The sequence below is a fragment of the Mastigoproctus giganteus genome, chromosome 6, assembly GCF_048544385.1.
Source record: "Mastigoproctus giganteus isolate SK-2022 chromosome 6, ASM4854438v1, whole genome shotgun sequence".
NCBI lineage: Eukaryota > Metazoa > Arthropoda > Arachnida > Uropygi > Thelyphonidae > Mastigoproctus > Mastigoproctus giganteus.
In genome coordinates, this window is record NC_143580.1 from 3,044,701 (window position 1) to 3,064,535 (window position 19,835).

Below are 19,835 nucleotides of genomic sequence, written 5' to 3' on the forward strand. Positions count from 1 at the left end.
TTCACTTTTGCAAACTGGATCACTTTTAACTTGAATTCAGCACTGTACGAAAATCTTTTCTGAGCCATTTCTGGGCAGAACGTGGCAAAACATAACCTAATATACCGGTAACAAGTGCGAAACAATGAGCACAAAGACAACAAGCGCGAAAAAGCGGGAAATGCAAATTTAAAAAAATCTACAACCACTGTATAAGATGCACCCAGTTTTTAGACCCCAAATTTTTCGAAAAAAGGTGTGTCTTATACATGGGGAAATATGGTACTTCCCTCCTCATGCAGGTAAATATTCAGCTGACCTTTGGATTTATTCAAACTGTCAGCCTCAACAAACAAACCATTTATTTAGTAATGAAATTCAGTAAACAAATTCAATTAGAGAAAACTTTGAGAATTTGTCACTTATTTCCAAACATCACATTAATTTTTAATGTTGACTTTGCACTGTCTACTTTGCTAATTGGCATTCATCCAAATGATAACATACAGTATGCTTTGGTATTTTTCAGTCAGTTCCATACATGATTGCTATTGATATCCTACTTGAGTATTTGTCAGAAACATCAGTATCTCCATTGCAGAAAGAATTTATTGAAGTTGATGATCCCTACTGTAGTGATGTAAGTATTATACAAGAGTATTATTTTTAATGAGATGTGTATTTTATATGGTATTAGAAATGCATACATACACATAGAAAGTTGTTGCAAAAATGTGAAGAAATGCTTATCTACCTCTCCCCCTCCTTATCTTCCAAAAGGAATAGAGGCAAAATTTTAAAGAATTAAAAATCTTCTCTTTGGCAATACAATATTAGTTGTTGCAGAAAACTGATTTTGGCTGATGCTATAATTACGTAATCCATTAACTGAAGCAGGGGTTTGCATATTTTTTTTGTGCTTGCAACCCTTCAATTTGCTTATTTATTGTGACTCCTTTGAGCTTACTACTATTATTCTAGTTATACTCCTCCACGACAATCATGGCTATCAATAACAGTGTATTGTATAATATTGTTAAAATCATCAGTTGTAAAGTCAGAGGAGCTTATAACTGATGATCTTATTAATATTATATAATACACTGTTATCAATAGCCATTACAGTTACATGGGCTTGAATCACATTAAACTCAAATTCATGTATTGCTTCATGCCTGCATTGACTACTCAACTACATCAGGCAGCATAAAAAGTATGTGAATGTTTGTCTCGAAATACCCAATTAGTCAAAAAATGGAAATTAACATAGAAAATTAATATGCAGATAATAAAAACTATTTAATGTAAAAATAAAAAGACCTGGGGGGTGTTATTCTGTCCTGAAGGAAGTTTTTTGGACAATTTATCCACCACTTTCCTCTTTTCACTGACATTTTGTTTACAACTTTATTCTCAACCCCAGTTTGTATACCGCTAAAACCTGCACATACAGGTGTAATGATTAAAATGTTAATCCATATGCACATTACTACAGTTTTGCAGCAAGCGATTTCCAGTATGTTTGCTGTAGTGGAATTAGGAATTATAGCTCTTTGTATAATTCTTGAATCCTCTTCTTCTTTTTTTTTTTTTTTTTTAAATGTAGAATTGTGTTTGTGCTTATTTCAGAATTTTGCTCTTTTATGAAATCTAGCACTTGTTAATAAGGGAAACATTAAAAAATTATTAAAATTTCAATGGCAGAGTCACTTGAATGTGTAGTGAAAGAAATCTGGCCTTCAACGTTCAGTGTATGTGATCCTAATTATAACAATAAATGAGAATTTTAATTTTGGTCACTTGTCAAAATCTCTGTGCTATTATTGCTGATGATTTTAATGGGACTTATGATAGTTATGGCAAAATTTTGTTACCTAATATGTGTGTGTGTGTGTATTTTTTTTTCTCCCCTTGACAGAACATGACATATTTACTTGTTGCATACCTTCTTTTTTATGCTAAAACTTTTTTTTTTTTTTTTTTTGAACAGTTATATCAGGCAAGTGTTTCAGTCATATATAATACCATTGAATCAGATCTGGGCAATTTTTTTTATTTTAAATAAGTAAATTTCCAAATAACTGAAAAATCACTATTAGATAATTTTATTTTGCGAAATTAAGGCAGTTCTATTTGTATTCATGTTAAGATAATTGAATGAAGTAATCTAAAGATAATAATCATTTGAAAAATAAATCATCTTGAAATAATGTGCTATTCAAATATCTGTAATTGTTAGAATTAAATAAAAATTAAAAAAAAAACAAAAGGTTTTCAATTTGCAACTAAAACATTCCTAAATATTTACATATGCATATGTATAGTTTTTTTTGACATATTACTGCTTCTTTCTTTATCTGAGGATATGAAAAATTTGGTTGCGTATGATAATATGCAACTAAATAACAGAAGTCATGTGAAATACTTCTATTTAAAATTATGCCAACTTTTGCAAGTTTAGAGGGCTGTTGTGACATGAGATAGGGATTAGGGGAAGAGAAAGAGAAAAGAAAGCATATTTTGTGAATTTTCAATAATAAAATAATGTTGATCAATAACTTTCCTGAAACACTGGAAATTGGTGAAATAATGAATGCTTAAACCTGCATGGAGTGTAATCTTCATTTAATTTCTTAAAGAATTACGAATAATTCTCAAATGTTTTGTGGTACTTCCTGTACCACTTCTTCATCTTTAATTACGTGTTCAGTGTTAATTAAGTTATTTTATCAATTTCCAATTTTTGATATACCTGTGCACCGTGCTGCTACAAGAATATTTAATTTCCTGAAACAACTTTCATTTAAAGAGATTTGTAAATTTAATATGATACTTACAGGGCACAGTTTTTATAGAAGAAATAGCACCTTAAAAACACCCGATGTCAGAATGAGTTTTTTATACAATAAAATAAAAAGATAGAAAGTTTTTATTATTTTTTAAAAATTCTGGATACCCTTAGTCTATAGTATAAATGGTATTGGTAGAGTAACACCTTATTTGTCAGCGTTTTATTTTGAAATATATTTCATTATATTTCAAAATAAAACGTTCTTTAATGAAATGAAAACCTGCACTGTAAAAAAAAAAAAAAAAATGTATTCTAATGTCATATGCACTGTTTTTTTTCATTATTATATATTATAGTTGAGAGATATTTGTTTTACTTTTATTTAGTAGCTTTAGAGTTCACATGGGGAGAAGTTACAAGATCAAATTTACACCATACCAAATGAAAGATAGACTGCTAGAGAAAGTTTCTCCAGTTAGTAATCGTGATTTAAACCTATAATCATTCTACACCTAATTTTTTGAAACGTTAATTCTTTCAACACACTGAGAAATTAAATGTGGGCTTATTATTTTCTTTGATGCCTATTATAAGAAGCAAAAATCATTACTATTAATTCAGTTAATATGATCAACTGAATCAGCTGAATGTGTTGTAATAATAATAAAAATAAATATCTCATGAGTATAAAGATTCCTTTATTTTTTTTGTTCAGAAATTTCTTATAAATGAAAATAACAAAACTTCTAAAACTTTACACTGAGATGGTGAAAAGTTAATGAACAGTGAACTTATTTAATTGTTATGCTATCATAAAGAAAAAAACTTTCTTAATAATGGTAAAATTTCTTGTAGGTTAGCTGTTACTGTACAGAATATTCCAGTTCTAGTATTTACATGATCTTCAGCAATGTTCCTAAAGATAAACTGTTTTCTGTTAAAGACAGGTAAGGTATTAGCTTAGCAAAATATTAATTAAAATAATTTTATTAATAAATTTATTTTATAGCTAGTCATTGTTGTTAGGATAGAGATGGAATTTAAATATATTCAACATATAATATATGATAGTCATTCTACATTTACAGCATAGCCTTATTAATTCAGTGTTCAATTATTTGAAATGATGTATTTCAAAGTCTGTATCTCTACTGTTCCCAACAGGAATGTGGAATTTTGTATGTATTTTAGTACAGATAATTTGAAATATGTATTAATGGGCCTCTGAAACTGGTGAACAGCTTGCCCAATTTGAAAGATTGTCAAATTCACTTGCAGTCAAACATTGTTATAATGAAAATTTGCTATTGTGTAGTACTTATGTCACTTCTAAATTTTATATTTTCATTCACTTCCCCAAAAATTGCATGCAGAATCATGGGGAATTCACATACCATTGAGTCACATTCAGACTCCAAACATAATCCATTTTGTTCACACCCAAATCAAAAATACCGATGTACAAAAACTGTAAAAAAAAAATGCATGAGTCGATGTATATGAGTTGTGCATTAAAATGAGCTGTGTTGTTGTTTGTGTATAATTGTACTTCTCTGCTGAGAGAGAGAGAGAGAGAGAATGAACACATAGAAAAAAAAGTCAGTCCTGTTGGAATCCAGTTACATGTCACCTCTTTATATAAGTGAAATTTTTTCCCACAAAGTATTTCTTAAGTTTTGAAAAAGAGTCCCTAGGAGTAAAGCTTAGCAAAATTGGATGGGGAATTAAGGTCTTAAAACTGTGGACATGTGCTAGTGCATTATCCTGCTGAAAAAGGACACCATTGTGCTACTTCCTTTGCTGCTTCATTTTGATGGCTTCGTGTAGTTTCACTAATTTTACTTTTTAGATATGCCAAAAGATGTAACAGTAAGACGTTTCATAGTCATTAAATAACCTTTCATTACAATGTCTTCCAGTATTGCCACTCTTTCTGAATTAATAGCTGTTGATAAATAATTGAAAAGGTACTTACCAGTACTGTCTCTTAATAAAATTTGTATAACACTTGGGTGGAATATAGCGGTTAATATTGGAGCAGAAATCCATGGTGTTGCCAGTGGGCTTCCTTTGCATGCATACCCTTCAAATCTAGATATACTTGATATATAGCCTTTGAATTTCATCATTATATAAACTGTTTTCAACATTATCTTTCTGTTATGCTTACAAAAATACCTCAAAAAAAAAAAAAAGTTGTTAGTACAGTGATGCAATTACACACATTGAATGGTGGTTTCTGCACAATAAAATTTCAGGATTGGCTAAATAACATATCTCTATTGTTCTATAATTTTTTTTGAACCGCCCATATAATTTTTCTTGAACCGCCCATGTCTATTAGACTTTATCATCATTCACATTTAACACATAGCTGACATAACATTTACCTCCATAGTTAGTTGAGGCTGACAGTTTGGGGAGAGTAAAAGTCATCTAGCTAAGTACTTACATGAGAAGGGTAACATAGGTTGTCTATCTTTTTGTACATTTATTTTTATATGTTTTATTTTTATTTAGTTATTTTATTTTATTAATTTTTGGGTAGGCTCACTGTATGATTAATTTTTTTTTTATGATTAATACTGATTTCTGCAGATAAATATTCCTGTGTTTTGACTAATTTTGTGGCAAAATTGAGTGTGCTTTTGATTAAGTAAAGAAACAGGGCTACATTTCGAGGTGTTGAAATAATCTGATACTAGTAAGCTTCTCTCTGTGTTATTTTTCTGTCTTTTGGTCTGCAAGAATTCTGTTCCCTCCAGTGGCAAGGCTTGTGCTTATGCTTATTTTAGAAATATTTTTATCCATGAGTTGGTCTGAAAATTACTAATTTTGTTTTTTAATTGAATTGTATCACTAAGTGAATGACATTAGGCCTAGCATTTTCGATGAATAGAAGATTTGCCACTTTTGATAATGCCATTCAGTTAAAAACAAAATTAGTAATTTTAGGTTGACATTGTGGATAAAAATATCATTATGAAGTGAGCATCAGTCAAGTACTTTTACTGTCCCTTGTGCAAACAGAGCAGCTCCAGACAATAAGACAGAAAAAGAGAATGCAGAGACGTATACTGTTGTTGAATTATTTCAACACCCGTGTTTCTTTACTTGATTGTAGCAATGAGCTACATTAGCCCATTAAGTGGTATAGTAGGGAGTTAATATACAATAACTCTTTGGTTGAATGCCAAAGCTTTATTGCATTGAGGGTTGGATCTATTTCACTGCAGTGGTTGAATTCAAAATGTGTGTGTTTTACTCTGTTCGATTTCAATCATAAAGATCTTTCTGCTCCTGCTAAAGACCAACAGGGGAATATTCTTAGGCTTGAGCTTATGTTCAGAAAAATACTGTTATCCACAGTTCTTTCTAAGTCTAATATCATTTTTAAGTTGTATAGCAGCAACTGAAAAGCTGTATTATGAGACAATACTAGGACATTAGTTGGTGGCAGGTCTCTATTAGAAAACATATGCTGAAATTCTGATTCAACATATTAGAGAGGCAACAACAGATCAGATTAAGTACTCTTAATTCTGATTAGCAGCAGTGACTCTTCATGCATTGAGAATCTTCCAGTGAAGGAACCACTAAGTAGTAGTGATCATGATGTATTAATGTGGGATTTAGTTAAACCTATCTGTCAGGTGTATAGAATGGGATTGTGCTTTCATAAAAGTTACAATGGTCTTAGATAGTTTTCAAATTCTATTCCTTTCAATGGGACCAACTAATGTTAAAAAATACAAATGTCGAATGGGAAGTGTTCAGGAACATAATCACAAAATCTGAGTTTTAGAAGCTGATGAGGTACTCGATGTTGAGCTTGTAAAAACGATCATTAAATTTACAATATATTAAAGTAATTAATTAAGAGCAAATAGTAATTTAAATCAAAAATTAATATAGAAACAACTCCTTTCTGTAACTACCAACTCAAAAAACATAAGACAAAGTTTTATACCACAGCAACATTACAAAGCACTATAACTTGTGACATTGCTAGCAGTCACAGTTTTAAATATGTTGAAGAGAAACAATTCTTGATATTTCCTTGGATTTAGTATTAGTAATGGCATATAGTGCAAGGAAACCTAAGGCTTATGCTGCAACAGCCAAAAATAAATAAATAAATAAATAATAATAAAATAAAATAAATAATTAATAAATAATAAAAGAAAAGGAAATAGACAACCTATGCATTTCCCTTGGATGAAGTTTTCTCCGTACGGTTAAATTAAAATTATGAAGATAAATCTCCATACTTAAAAAGTAGATGAAAAATGAATCTTGTTCATCTTTCCTTCCTTGGTGTGTAAGCCATCATCACCATGTAATGAAGATTGTAGTTTAATGAGATTCTTTGATTTTCTACATTGCTGATACTTCTGATGTGACTTGTGTGAATTTACAATTTTCCAGATATATGACATTAGTACAAAGTTTATAAAATGTATTACTTATTTTAACTTATAAAAAGTACTACAGCAGCTAACAGTCATTCTGATACTTCTACTTTTCAGATTCATTTGATTAAAGTGATTTATAAAAAAAATGCCACACACAATTTTTAATGTCTGGCAGAACTAAAATGTGAGCATTTTTAGTTGTGTGTGACTAATAAATACTTCTTTTAAACTTAATTTATGCTACTTATACAGACCTCAGTCAGATCATCTCGCAGGTGCCTACTCTCCAGGCACTGCAATTTTCAGAACTCAAGCCTTTCTTGGTAAAAGCACCCCTTTGTTCACCTCACCAACCTTGTTGCCCTTCTTTGTACTCGTTCTAGCAACTCTACATCCTTCCTAAAATGAGCCCTCAAGACCTGTACACAGTACTCTAGGTGTGGCCTGACCATTGCCTTGTATAATGGGATTATCACCTCCCTGTCCCTGCTAGTAAAATTCCTATATATCATTGACAAGACTCCATGACCAGCCCTGGCAGCCCGTCTGCACTGCTCAGCGAACTTCACATTTGGCTGCACAATTATCCCCAGGTCATTTTCAGTTTCCACTTCCCTGAGTGTATAGAAATGTACCACCCAGTTGGTACATTTCTCTTCGGTTATTGCTACCCATAAGCAGTACTTTGCATTTGTCAATGTTAAACTCCAATTGCCACTTCTCAGCACATTTTCCCAACTTATCTAGATCTAGTTGGAGTAGCATATTGTCATTACTGTCATTAACAATTTATCATTGACAAATATATTTGTATATTTATCAATGATAAATATTCAAAACAACAATGGGCCCAACACCGAACCCTGGGGAACTCCACTAATAACATTTGACCACAAAGAGCAGTGTCCATTGATTACCACTCTCTGTTGTCTCCCACTCAACCATCCCTTTGTCCATTGTAGCAGCTTACCCTGATGCCATACCTCCAATTTATACAGCAGTCCTACATGTGCAATAGTATCAAAAGCTTCCCTGAAATCCAAGTATATGATATCAAAATTATTTTTGGCATTCAGTTCCTTTGTGACCATATCATAGTAACCAATCAAATTGGTCAGACAAGATCTCCCTTTCTTTGATAAACACATGCTGTGTCTTAACTATTACTGCAGTCATGTCTAAATGATCCTGCAATGCTTCTTTAACCAGTGATTCCATTATTTTGTCTGGAACAAAAGTTAAACTAATAGGTCTGTAGTTACTTGTGTCACCTTTTGAACCTCCTTTGTGAATTGGTGATACATTTGCACACCTCCAGTCCATGGGGACTTCTCTGAGTCCAAGAAAGCTCTCTAATTATGGCTACGGGTTTGCTTACTTCCGTTGCTGCCTCCTTTAATATAACTGGATAGATCCCATCCAAGCCCAAGTGCCTTCCTTATGTTTCACTTCAACAATTTCTCCTCCACTTTGCTCTCAGTTATTACAAAATCACTTAGCTCCCTGTTAGCATTCGATAAACTTCTGGCACTCCCCTCATTGAATCTCCTCATGTGTGAATGTAGATGCAAAATACTCATTCAGTTTATCAGCTACCTGAGCATGAGCATCTATAGTCAACCCATCTATATTAAGTGGTCCAATCTGATTCATCCTTTTTCTTCTAGAGTTTACACAAGTAAAGAACTCCTTGCTGTTTTTCTTTACATCCTTTGCTAAAGATTTCTTATAATTTGCCTCTGCCTGCCTAACCTCCTTTGTGACTTGTTAGTGTGCGAGTGACCAATCCACAAGTTCCAGTCAATATCTGGAAAGTTAAAATCTCCCATTATAAGACATTCTGATTTACTGGCCTACTTTATTTCTCTGCACATTTGCTCATTATACTCATCAGATTCATTAGCCCTATAACACACACATCTACTCTCATTTTTCCTTTCCCAGTGCTTATTTCACACCAAACATGCTGAACACTGCATTGTCTACCAACATCAATTGGATGCACTTCCTTATATTTTTATGTGTTTCTTAACTAACAGCATAATCCCTCCTCCCTTCCTATCCATCTTATACACATTGTACTCCCCAAATTCCAACTCTGTACTGCCTATATATGTGTGACACCACGTCTCTGATATCCCAACAATATCTGCCTTTGATGTCTTGACTAGCACTTCAAGCTCATCAGATTTATTAACTATACTCCTAGTATTGGTGTACATGCACCTGTTACTCTCCTAGCCACCCTAACACAGCCCATGTATTTACTTGTTCCACACTGTGACTCCCAGCAGTCCTGGAAATCTCCATTACCTTGCTTTCCAGTCTGCTGCCCATTCTAATAGAAGCAGTACAAGAATCAATTTTGCCTCTGCCTGCGGCCACTGCTAACCTTTTAGTCTGTGTATCCCTCCCCCCACGCCAGCAGTTTTCTGACCCACCTAACACCTCTCTATGATAAATTTTTTTTTAAGACTAACAGTTGTTAATATCTACTTTCATCAAATAAAGTGACTTCATTATTTTCTCATTCCTTAGAAATCATTATTTCCATCTTATTTTCCACTGCAAGAGCCCTAATTTGTGGCCATAGTGTACAGTTTCTTATTTGAATAATTTAACTGTTTATGTTGTATAATGTGTGAGGAAATCAGACACCGACTCAGCATTGTTATGGGCCTATATGAGAGCTTGAAGAACAGGGTAAATGCCCTGGAAGGATTTAAGTTGAGGAGCCCATCAAGCTTTCAGCTGCTCACGTCAATGCCAGAGCCTGCACTTTAACATCACGCAACACTGCGGCAACCCCAAAGGCAGAATGCTCTGGTCCTACAGGAATTAATTGTTGTCGGTGACTCTATTGCCAGGGAAACGGGGGACATATTGTGCAAAAAGGATAGATGGAACAGGACCAGGGTATGTCTGCCAGGGCCAAAGGTTGATGACGTTGTAGAGCAGCTATCTTTTAAGGGCACAAAAGGTGATATCATTGTACACATTGGCACTAATGATATTAGCATTAGTAGAGGCATTTGATGCAAGAAAGCAAGCTTATGCAGCATCAGCCAAAAAAAATAAATAAATAAAATAAATAAATAAATAAATAAAAAAAAAACAAACCACTTCCACTTCACCCCTCTATTAGTTCGAAATACCTGTCCAGCTGAGCCTTAAACTTATTTAGGCTATCAACTTCCACGACAAGGGATGGAAGTTTGTTCCACCAACCAACTACCCGCTGGCTAAAGGCAAATTTCCTCACGTCTATCCTACATCTGTCTTTCCTCAATTTGAATTTATGCCCTCTCAGGTGATTATTCTGAGCAAGAGGAAGAATCCCATCAGCATTGAGCATACTCAAACCATTCAAGGCTTTATACACCTCTATCAGATCACCTTGCCTAGTCTCCAGACACTGTAATTTGCAAAACTTAAGCCTTTCTTCGTAAGAGCACCCCTTTGTTCCAATCACCAATCTTGTTGCCCTTCTCTGTACTCGTTCCAGCATGTCTACATCCTTCTTGAAATGAGGCCTCCAGACTTGTATACAGTACTCTAGGTGTGGCCTGACCATTGCCTTATACAAGGGAATAATCGCCTCCTTATCCCTGCTAGAAAAATTCCTATATATCATCGACAGTACACCATGAGCTACTCTTGCAGCCCGTCTGCACTGCTCAGAAAACTTCATATCTGCCTGCACAACCACCCCCCCAGGTCCCTTTCATTCTCTACCACTGTCAGTGTAGTACCACAGAGTTGATATGTTGCTCTGGGGTTGCTGTTTCCCATATGTAGTACTTTACATTTGTCAATGTTAAACTTCATTTGCCACTTCTCAGCCCATCTGCTCAACCTTTTCAGATCCCATTGCAGTAGTATAGTGTCAGTAGTGTCCTTGACAACCCTGCCAACCTTCGTATCGTCTGCAATCTTGGACATTAAGCTTGATATACCATCATCAATATCATTTATAAATACAGAAAACAATAATGGACCCAATACTGAACCCTGAGGGACTCCACTAATAACATTAGTCCACGATGAGCAGTGTCCATTGATTACCACTCTGTCTTCTCCCCCTCAACCACCCCTTTATCCATAGCAGCAATTTCCCTCCAATGCCACACTGCTCCAATTAGTGCAGCAGTCTTCCATGTGCAACAGTATCAAAAGCCTTTCTAAGATCCAAGTATATAATATCAAAGTTATTACCTGCATCATAGTATCCAATCAAATTGGTCAGGCAAGACTTCCCCCTTAACAAAACCATGCTGTGTCTGAGCTATAACTGAAGTCTTGTCTAGATGATTCTGCAGTGCTTGTTTAACCAGTGCCTCCATTAATTTTCCGGGAACAGAAGTTAAACTAACAGGTCTATAATTACTTTTGTTGCCCTTTGATCCTCCTTTGTGAATTGGGGTCACATTTGCACATCTCCCGTCCATGGGTACTTCCCCATTAAGAGTAGGAGACTGGAGGAATTACTTAACAAGTAGAGGTCAACGTTGAAAAAAAGCCGTGCATTAGGGTTGAATTTTTAAGTGTCTGCAACTGCTTCTACAGGAATGGGATACACTTAAATAGAAAGAATGCAAGAATATTTGCTGATACTATCGAGGCAGTGTTAGAGGGGGTTGGAAAACTGCTAGCTGTTGGGGATACACGGACTAATACAGTAGCTGCTGGCAGAGGTGAAAGTGATTCTTGCACTGCTTCTATTATAATGATGTTAGGGTGGCTGTGTTAGGGTAGCTAAGAATAGGAACAGTTGCATGTATACTTGCTTGTTTTTTTTTTGTTAGTTGTTGGCGCATCGGCTTCTGTGGCCATAATGCACCTCCCAAGGTTTTTGCAGTACTTTGATCCAAGCACGAGGCGGGATTCGAACCCGCGACCTTTGGGTTGCCAGGCAGGCACTTTACTTACCTGGCTAGCCCGGTCGGCATACTTGCTTGTACGCCAATGCTAGGAGTTTGGTAAATGAATTTGAGGTGTTGGTCAAAACATCAAAGGCAGATATTATTGGGATATATGAGACATGGTCACACAGGTATAAGGAATGCAGAAATGGAATTTGGGGAGTACAATGTGTACAGGAAGGTTAAACAGGATAAGAGGGCGGGGAGGGGGGTTTGCTATTAGTCCAGAAACACATAAAATCCAAGGAAGTACAGCCAGTCAATATCGCTGGACAGTGCAGTGCTGAGTCAGTTTGGTGTAACATAAGCACTGGGAAAGCAAAATTGAGAGTAGAAGTGTGTTATAGACCTAATGACTCTGATGAGTATAATAAACAGCTGTACAGAGAAATGGAATGTGCAAGTAAATCAGTGTCTTATAATGGGGGATTTTAATTTCCTACATATTGACTGGAATTTATGGGCTGGTCACTCACACACTAGCAAGTCTTTTGTGGATTTATTGGATGATTGTTTTCTACAGCAGCATGTTCGGGAGGCAATTAGAGGGAGTAATACTCTTGATCTGATTATCAGTAGTGATTCTTCATGCATTAAGAATCTGCAGATAAAGGAACCATTAGGTGGAAATGATGACAGTGTGCTGAAGTGGGATTTACTCAAAGAGGTAACTACCATCAGGGGTAAAGGGAAGGGTGTTTGCTTTTATAAAGGTGACTGCGGTGGTCTGAGACAGTATTTAAATTCTATATTGTGGGACCAACTGATGATGTTACCAACAGCAAATTCAAAATGGGAAGCATTCAAAGAATTAATCTTGGAAGATACTAGGCTTTTCATAACAACTAAGAAACATTGTTCAAGGTTTAGGCCTAAATGGATGAACTAATGAGACATGTGGCAGAGAAGAAAAATGCATGGGACCCATATAAATTAAAAGGTGACACGGAAGCCTATGGTAGATATAAGCTGGTCTCTAACCGAGTCACAAAGGAGGTTAGACAGGCAAAGGCGAATTACGAGAAATCTTTGGCAAAGGATTCAAAGAAAAACAGCAAAGAATTCTTTGCTTATGTAAACTCTAGAAGGAAGGGGATGAATCAGATTGGTCCACTTGATATTGATGCTTCTACTGTTGATGATCAGGTAGCTAACAAATTAAATTAGTATTTTGCATCTACATTCACACATGAGGAGTTATTCAGGGAGCGAAATGCCATAGGTGAATTAAACTCTGGCAGTGAGCTAGATGATTTTGTAATAACTGAGAGAAAAGTGGAGGAGAAATTGTTGAAGATAAAAATAAGAAAGGCACCTGAAGTAGTAGTAGTAGTAGTGGCATGTGATGCAAGAAAGCAAGTGTATGAGCTTATGCAGCATCAGCCAAAAAAAAAAAAAAAAATCACACCATTTCCTCCAAATGCCTGTCCAGTTTCTCCTTAAATTTACTCAGCCTATCAACTTCCACAACGACAGATGGAAGTTTGTTCCAGCAATTAACCACCCGCTGGCTATAGGCAAATTTCCGCACATCTATTCTACATGTCTTTTCTTAATTTGAATTTATGCCCCCTTAGGTTCGTAATCTGAACAAGTGGAAGGATCCCATCAGAATTCAGCATACTCAACCCATTCAAGGCCTTATACACCTCAGTCAGATCACCACGCAGGTGCCTAGTCTCCAGCCACTGCAATTTGCAGATCTTAAGCCTCTCTTGGTAAGAGGATCCCTTCATTTCCGTCACCAATCTTATTGCCCTTTAGCATTAGCATTAGTAGAGGCATATGATGCAAGAAAGCAAGCTTATTCAGCATCAGCCAAAAAAAAAAAAAAAAAAAAAACAACATAACCACTACTCCCATTTCACCCCTCCGTTCGTTCGAAATACCTGTCCAGCTGAGCCTTAAATTTGTTTAGCCTATCAACTTCAACAACAAGTGATGGAAGTCTATTCTACAAACCAACTGCCTGCTGGCTAAAGGCAAATTTCCGCACATCTATCCGACATCCGTCCTTCCTCAATTTGAATTTATGCCCTCTCAGGTGTGGTTATTCTGAGCAAGATGAAGAATCCCATCGGCATTGAGCATGCTCAAGCCATTCAAAGCCTTATACGCCTCTATCAGATCACCTCGCCGATGCCTAGTCTCAAGACTCTGTAATTTGCAAAACTTAAGCCTTTCTTCGTAAGAGCAACCCTTTGTTCCATTCACTAATCTTGTTGCCCTTCTCTGTACTCGTTCCAGCAGCTCTACATTCTTCTTGAAATGAGGCCTCCAGACGTGTATACAGTACTCAAGGTGTGGCCTGACCAATGCCTTCTCTGTACATGCTCAAGCAAATCGACATCTTTCCTAAAATGAGGATTCCACACCTGTACGCAGTACTCAAGTCATGGCCTGACCATTGCCTTATACAGAGGGACAATCACCTCCTTTTCCCTGCTAGCAAAATTCCTATATATCATTGACAAAACCCGATGACCTGCCCTGGCAGCCTGTCTGCATTGCTCAGAAAACTTCATATCTGACTGCACAATTACTCCCAGGTCTTTTTCGTTTTCTACCACCTTAAGTGTAGTACCACACAGTTGGTACTTTTCTCTCGGGTTACTTCTACCCATATGCAGTACTTTGCATTTGTCAAGGTTAAACTTCAGTTGCCACTTCTTAGCCCATCTGCCCAAATTATCTAGATCCTGTTGCAGTAGCACACTGCCATTACTGTCATTAACAACCCTGCCAACCTTTGTATCATCTGCAAACTTCGACACTAAGCTTAATATACCTTCATCAATATCATTGATAAATATACAAAACAACAGTGGACCCAACACCAAACCTTGTGGGACTCCACTAATAACATTAGTCCACGAAGAGCAGCACCCATTAATTACCACCCTCTGTCTTCTTTCACTTAACCATCCTTTTATCCATTGTAGCAACTTACCCTTAATACCATTCTGCTCCAATTTGTACAATAGTCTTCCATGCACAACAGTGTCAAAAGCTTTCCTGAAATCAAATATATGATATCAAAATTATTTTTTGCATCCAGTTCCTTTGTAACCACATCATAATAACCAATCATTATTGATGCGATCTATCCAGTTATATTAAAGGAGGCCGCAAAGGAAGTAAGCAAACCCTTAGCCCTTATTGTGAGAGCTTCCTTGAACTCAGGGGAGGTACCCATGGCCTGGAGATGTGCAAATGTGACCCCAAGGAGGATCAAAGGGCAGTGCAAGTAATTACAGACCTGTTAGTTTAACTTCTGTTCTATGGAAATTAATGGAGGCACTGGTTAAAGAAGCACTGCAGGATCATCTAGACAAGACTTCAGTTACAGCTCGGACATAGCATGGTTTTGTTAAGAGGAAGTCTTGTCTGACCAATTTGATTGGATACTATGATGTGATCACAAAGGAACTGGATGCAAAGAATAATTTTGGTATCATATATTTGGATCTTAGAAAGACTTTTGATACTGTTGCACATGGAAGACTGCCACACAAATTGGAGCAGTGTGGCATTGGAAGCAAATTGCTACTATGGATAAAGGGATGGTTGAGTGGGGAGAAAACAGAGAGTGGTAATCAATGGACACTGCTCTTCATGGACTAATGTTATTAGTGGAGTTCCCCCAGGGTTCAATGTTGAGTCCATTGTTGTTTTCTGTATTTATTAATGATATTGATAATGGTATATCAGGCTTAATGTCCAATTTTGCAGACAATACGGCAGGGTTTTTAATGACAGTGCGTTGCTGCAACAGGAGATAGGAAAGTTGAGCAGATAGGCTGAGAGGTGGCAACTGAAATTTAACATTGACAAATGTAAAGTACTGCGTATGGGAAGTAGTAACCCCAGAGTAACGTATCAACTGTGTGGTACTACACTGACAGTGGTAGAGAATGAAAAGGATCTGGGAGTAATTGTACAGGCAGATATGAAGTTTTCTGAGCAGTGCTGACGGTCTTCAAGAGTAGCTCTTTGTGTCTTTTCAATGGTATACAGGAATTTTTCTAGCAGGGATAAGGAGGTGATTATTCCCTTGTATAAGGTAATGGTCGGGCCACACCTTGAGTACTGTATACAGGTCTGGAGGCCTTGTTTTAACCCTCCTATTGTGTTCGCATTTTTCTTACACTTATTGTGTTCTGGTCAGTATGACCCGAGCATGTATGGGTGTTGTTTTATTGGTGTTAAATTAATATGGCAGTAATGTGTTTACTAAATAATGAAAGAAATAAGAATATATGTATCATTTATTGACCAAAAGTTTGTTTATGAACTGCATTACGTACATCTGGAAAACATTGTAGTTATATCATACATTTAGTTTTTTACAGTCTTGGCAGCAGTAATATACATGAGCTTTACATACACATTTTGAGCAATTACAACATAGTATATTTGTTTTGTTGTTCTTTGAAGAGGGACAAAAATTACATCTTTTACATTTATTTATGGTCGGCTGTTCCCTTGCTTTGGCAGTGCTGGTTGATGGTCATGCTCTTCTAACCATTTCAGCAGCAGGACTACTTCGAAGAAGATGTTTTCTTTCTTGCAGTATTGGAGCAATCAAGGAATTACCCAGTTCTTCAAGGAATAGTCGACGTTTTGTAAGTTTGCTAGCATTCCAGGTTGGATTTACTTCGCACCACAAAACATAGGCATTGTAAGCATCTTTTAGTTTGTCATTAGCATGTCTAAAGTATCTACAGCACCTTTAGTTTCATTGTAATCTAAAATCATAAATGGGTTTTTATGATCTTTATCACATACGCTGGAATTGTAGTGGAAGGTGCTCATGAGTGTCACATTTTTATTCCATTTTGGAATATAAGAAACTACCATTGTGTTACTGCTGAAGTAGAACTTTGAAGAAAGGACTTCTTCCTGTTGCAGACCAATTTGATTGGCAGTTCAGGCTTGGTTTTTTTGAATAGTGCCAAGCATGGTAATATTTCTTTTCAATAGCATCGGCCCCAGTTTGTTAGATGTAAAAAAATTATTACACATTACGTTTTGCTCTTTTAGACCATAAGTAAGGTCTAGCACAACTCTTTTACCTTGGCCTTTTTCTGGAGGTTCACCTTTTTTTCCCTGAGGTATACTTGCATGTTATATGCATAAGCGTTTACAGACTCACAAAGTCCAAATCTTGATTCCATATTTGGCTGGCTTGTTGGCTGTATACTGCCTAAATGGGCAATGGTCTCTAAAAGGTACCAGTTGCTCATCTACTGTTACATTTCCATTAGCATTATAGACCTTAGATAGAATTGCAACCCATTCATCCCACAAGTCCCATATGGCAGCTTATTTATCAGTCTGGTGCTGTTGTGATCAGGTTCCTTTATCGTCAAAGCAAAATTACATGGAATCATTGTAAGGACATCATTTCCCTGAATATAGGGCGGCCTACATTTCCATCCCATAGGGGTGTCGTTTTATTGGTGTTAAATTAATATGGCAGTAATGTGTTGCTTCCCCATGAGATTTATACACTCCAGAGGTTGCTTCCCCATGAGATTTATACACTCCAGATAAAAGCGGTAGGCTGAAATATGCTTCTAATTCAACTACTGTTAGTTCTTGCAACTGGTTGATTAGGTGTGTTGCAGTTCCACATTATATTACCATTTTTTGAGGTTACGTAATTAGCCACAACAACAGCTTCCAAAATGGCTCTAAATCTCCTTAATGATCTTCCAAATATCCAGGTTTTATTTTATACACGAGAAGTGTATAAAACAAAACCCACAGCTATGGAGATCTAGTTCCCGATTAACCAGGCATGAAGAGGTCGTGCTTGCAAGAGCACGAATTGGTCATACGCACCTAACACACCTTTTTTTACTGCTAGAAGAGTCTCCTCTCTGCTCGCTTTGTAGTTCCATTCTTACAGTGAAACATTATTAATGAATGTGCACACTATGATTCAGCTAGAATTGAATGTTTCAGATCTTTAATCAACTCACAAAAACCCTTGCAACTAACTCATATACTTGGAGATGATGCTAATCTATCAGAACTGTTTAAATATCTAAAAATTATAAACGTATGCAGTCACTTCTAGAACAATTCCTTTCATATATTGACCAACAATCTTAAGTTATAGGCACATTTTGGCCATAGCAGCCCTTGCGCCAATAAATCCCACTTCAACAACAACAACAGCTTCATCTGAAATCGTAGGTTCCACTTCTTCATCATCTGATTCACTATGCACCTCTGCTTTAGACAAATGGTCCTCTACTTCAGAAGTAATATCATTGCCATAAGAAGCATACAAAAGATTCTCAATTTCACTGTCCGCCAACGATCTCTTAGTACACAACAATTTCTTAGTCTTCTACAATTTCTTCCTACTGTTGTCTCTTAGAGTGGCACCAAGCTTGATGTTTACCAAGAAACTGACACACAAGTGACACTGGCAGATATATGCGAGAAGGCACCAGCAAGTGGTAATGTAAGTTATTTCTATGAAAATAAAACAAAACTAATAAAATACAATCATTTATGAAAATAATTCGCTTCTCATTTCTTAAATTTTAACAAAACTGATCGTCGGGTCATATTGACCTGAGCACAATAAGTGTAACAGTTACATTTATAAATAAAAACTAACTGTAAAATTTTGTTTTCAATCTAGGTACACCGTTATTAGGGTAAATTAGTAAAAGTCATAGAGCGGCATCAAAATATTTAAATAAATATAGGATTTATTGGCATTAAAAGAAGGCGACCTGGTCATATTGATCCGAACACAATAGGAGGGTTAAGAAGGATGTAGAAATGCTGGAATGAGTACAGAGAAGGGCAACAAGATTAGTTGGAACAAACGGTTGCGCTTACGAAGGAAGGCTTAAGTTTTGCAAATTACAGTGTCTGGAGACTAGGAATCTGCGAAGTGATCTGATTGAAGTGTATAAAGCCTTGAATGGTTTGAGGCTGCTCAATGCTGATTGGATTCTTCCTCTTGCTCAGAATAATCGCCTAAGAGGGCATAAATTCAAATTGAGGAAAGACAATTGTAGGATAGATGTGTGGAAGTTTGCATTTAGCCAGCAGGTGGTGGATTTCTGGAACAAACTTCCATCTGTTGTGGTAGAAGTTGATAGCTTAAATAGATTCAAGGTAGAACTGGACAAATTTGGAGCGAGTGAATGTGTGAAATGAGAATGTTATTTTTTTTTTTTTTTTCTTTTTTTGGCTGATGCTATATAAGCTTGCTTTCTTACATCATGTGCATCTGCTAATGCTAATTGTGCCTTACACAAGTTGTTTTTTTTTTTTTTTTTGATCAGCAGTCCATCAACTAGGGCAGTCATCATTAGTCATCTCTTGCTCTGAAACTTGGGACACTGTCAGGAACAAAAACAGTCTTTTTAGTTAACTCTTCACACACTTCCTATTTGTTTTTTTTTAGTTTTTTAACTGTGCAAGGTGAAAAGATACTCTTAATTTGTTTAATTATTTCTTTAGCATTCAAGTCTTTTTTTTTTTTTAAAATAAAAATTTTCTCACAACTTGCCACTAGTTGTGTAGTACATCCCCTCCCACCATGCATGTCAGTATGATGCATCACCATCAATAAAGTGATGGTATGCCTTACTGTATACCATCACAAAGAAAGCACGGTTGAACATATAAAGCTAACTTTAATTTTAATAGATATTATTGGTGTTTTTTTTTTATGTTATATAGAGTAGGTTATTT

General features: G+C 36.0%; 1 protein-coding gene across 2 annotated transcripts in view; it reads left to right on the plus strand.

The window, feature by feature from the left end:
* Nucleotides 1-19,835, plus strand: part of LOC150083805 (uncharacterized protein C05D11.1-like) — a 282,398-nt gene that overhangs the window by 85,300 nt on the left and 177,263 nt on the right. For both annotated transcript variants that reach the window (XM_090375794.1, XM_090375795.1), the window contains 2 exons: nucleotides 509-619; nucleotides 3,626-3,717. In XM_090375794.1, the coding sequence (XP_090231920.1) occupies nucleotides 509-619; nucleotides 3,626-3,717 (203 nt within the window). The remainder of the gene's footprint in view (nucleotides 1-508; nucleotides 620-3,625; nucleotides 3,718-19,835) is intronic.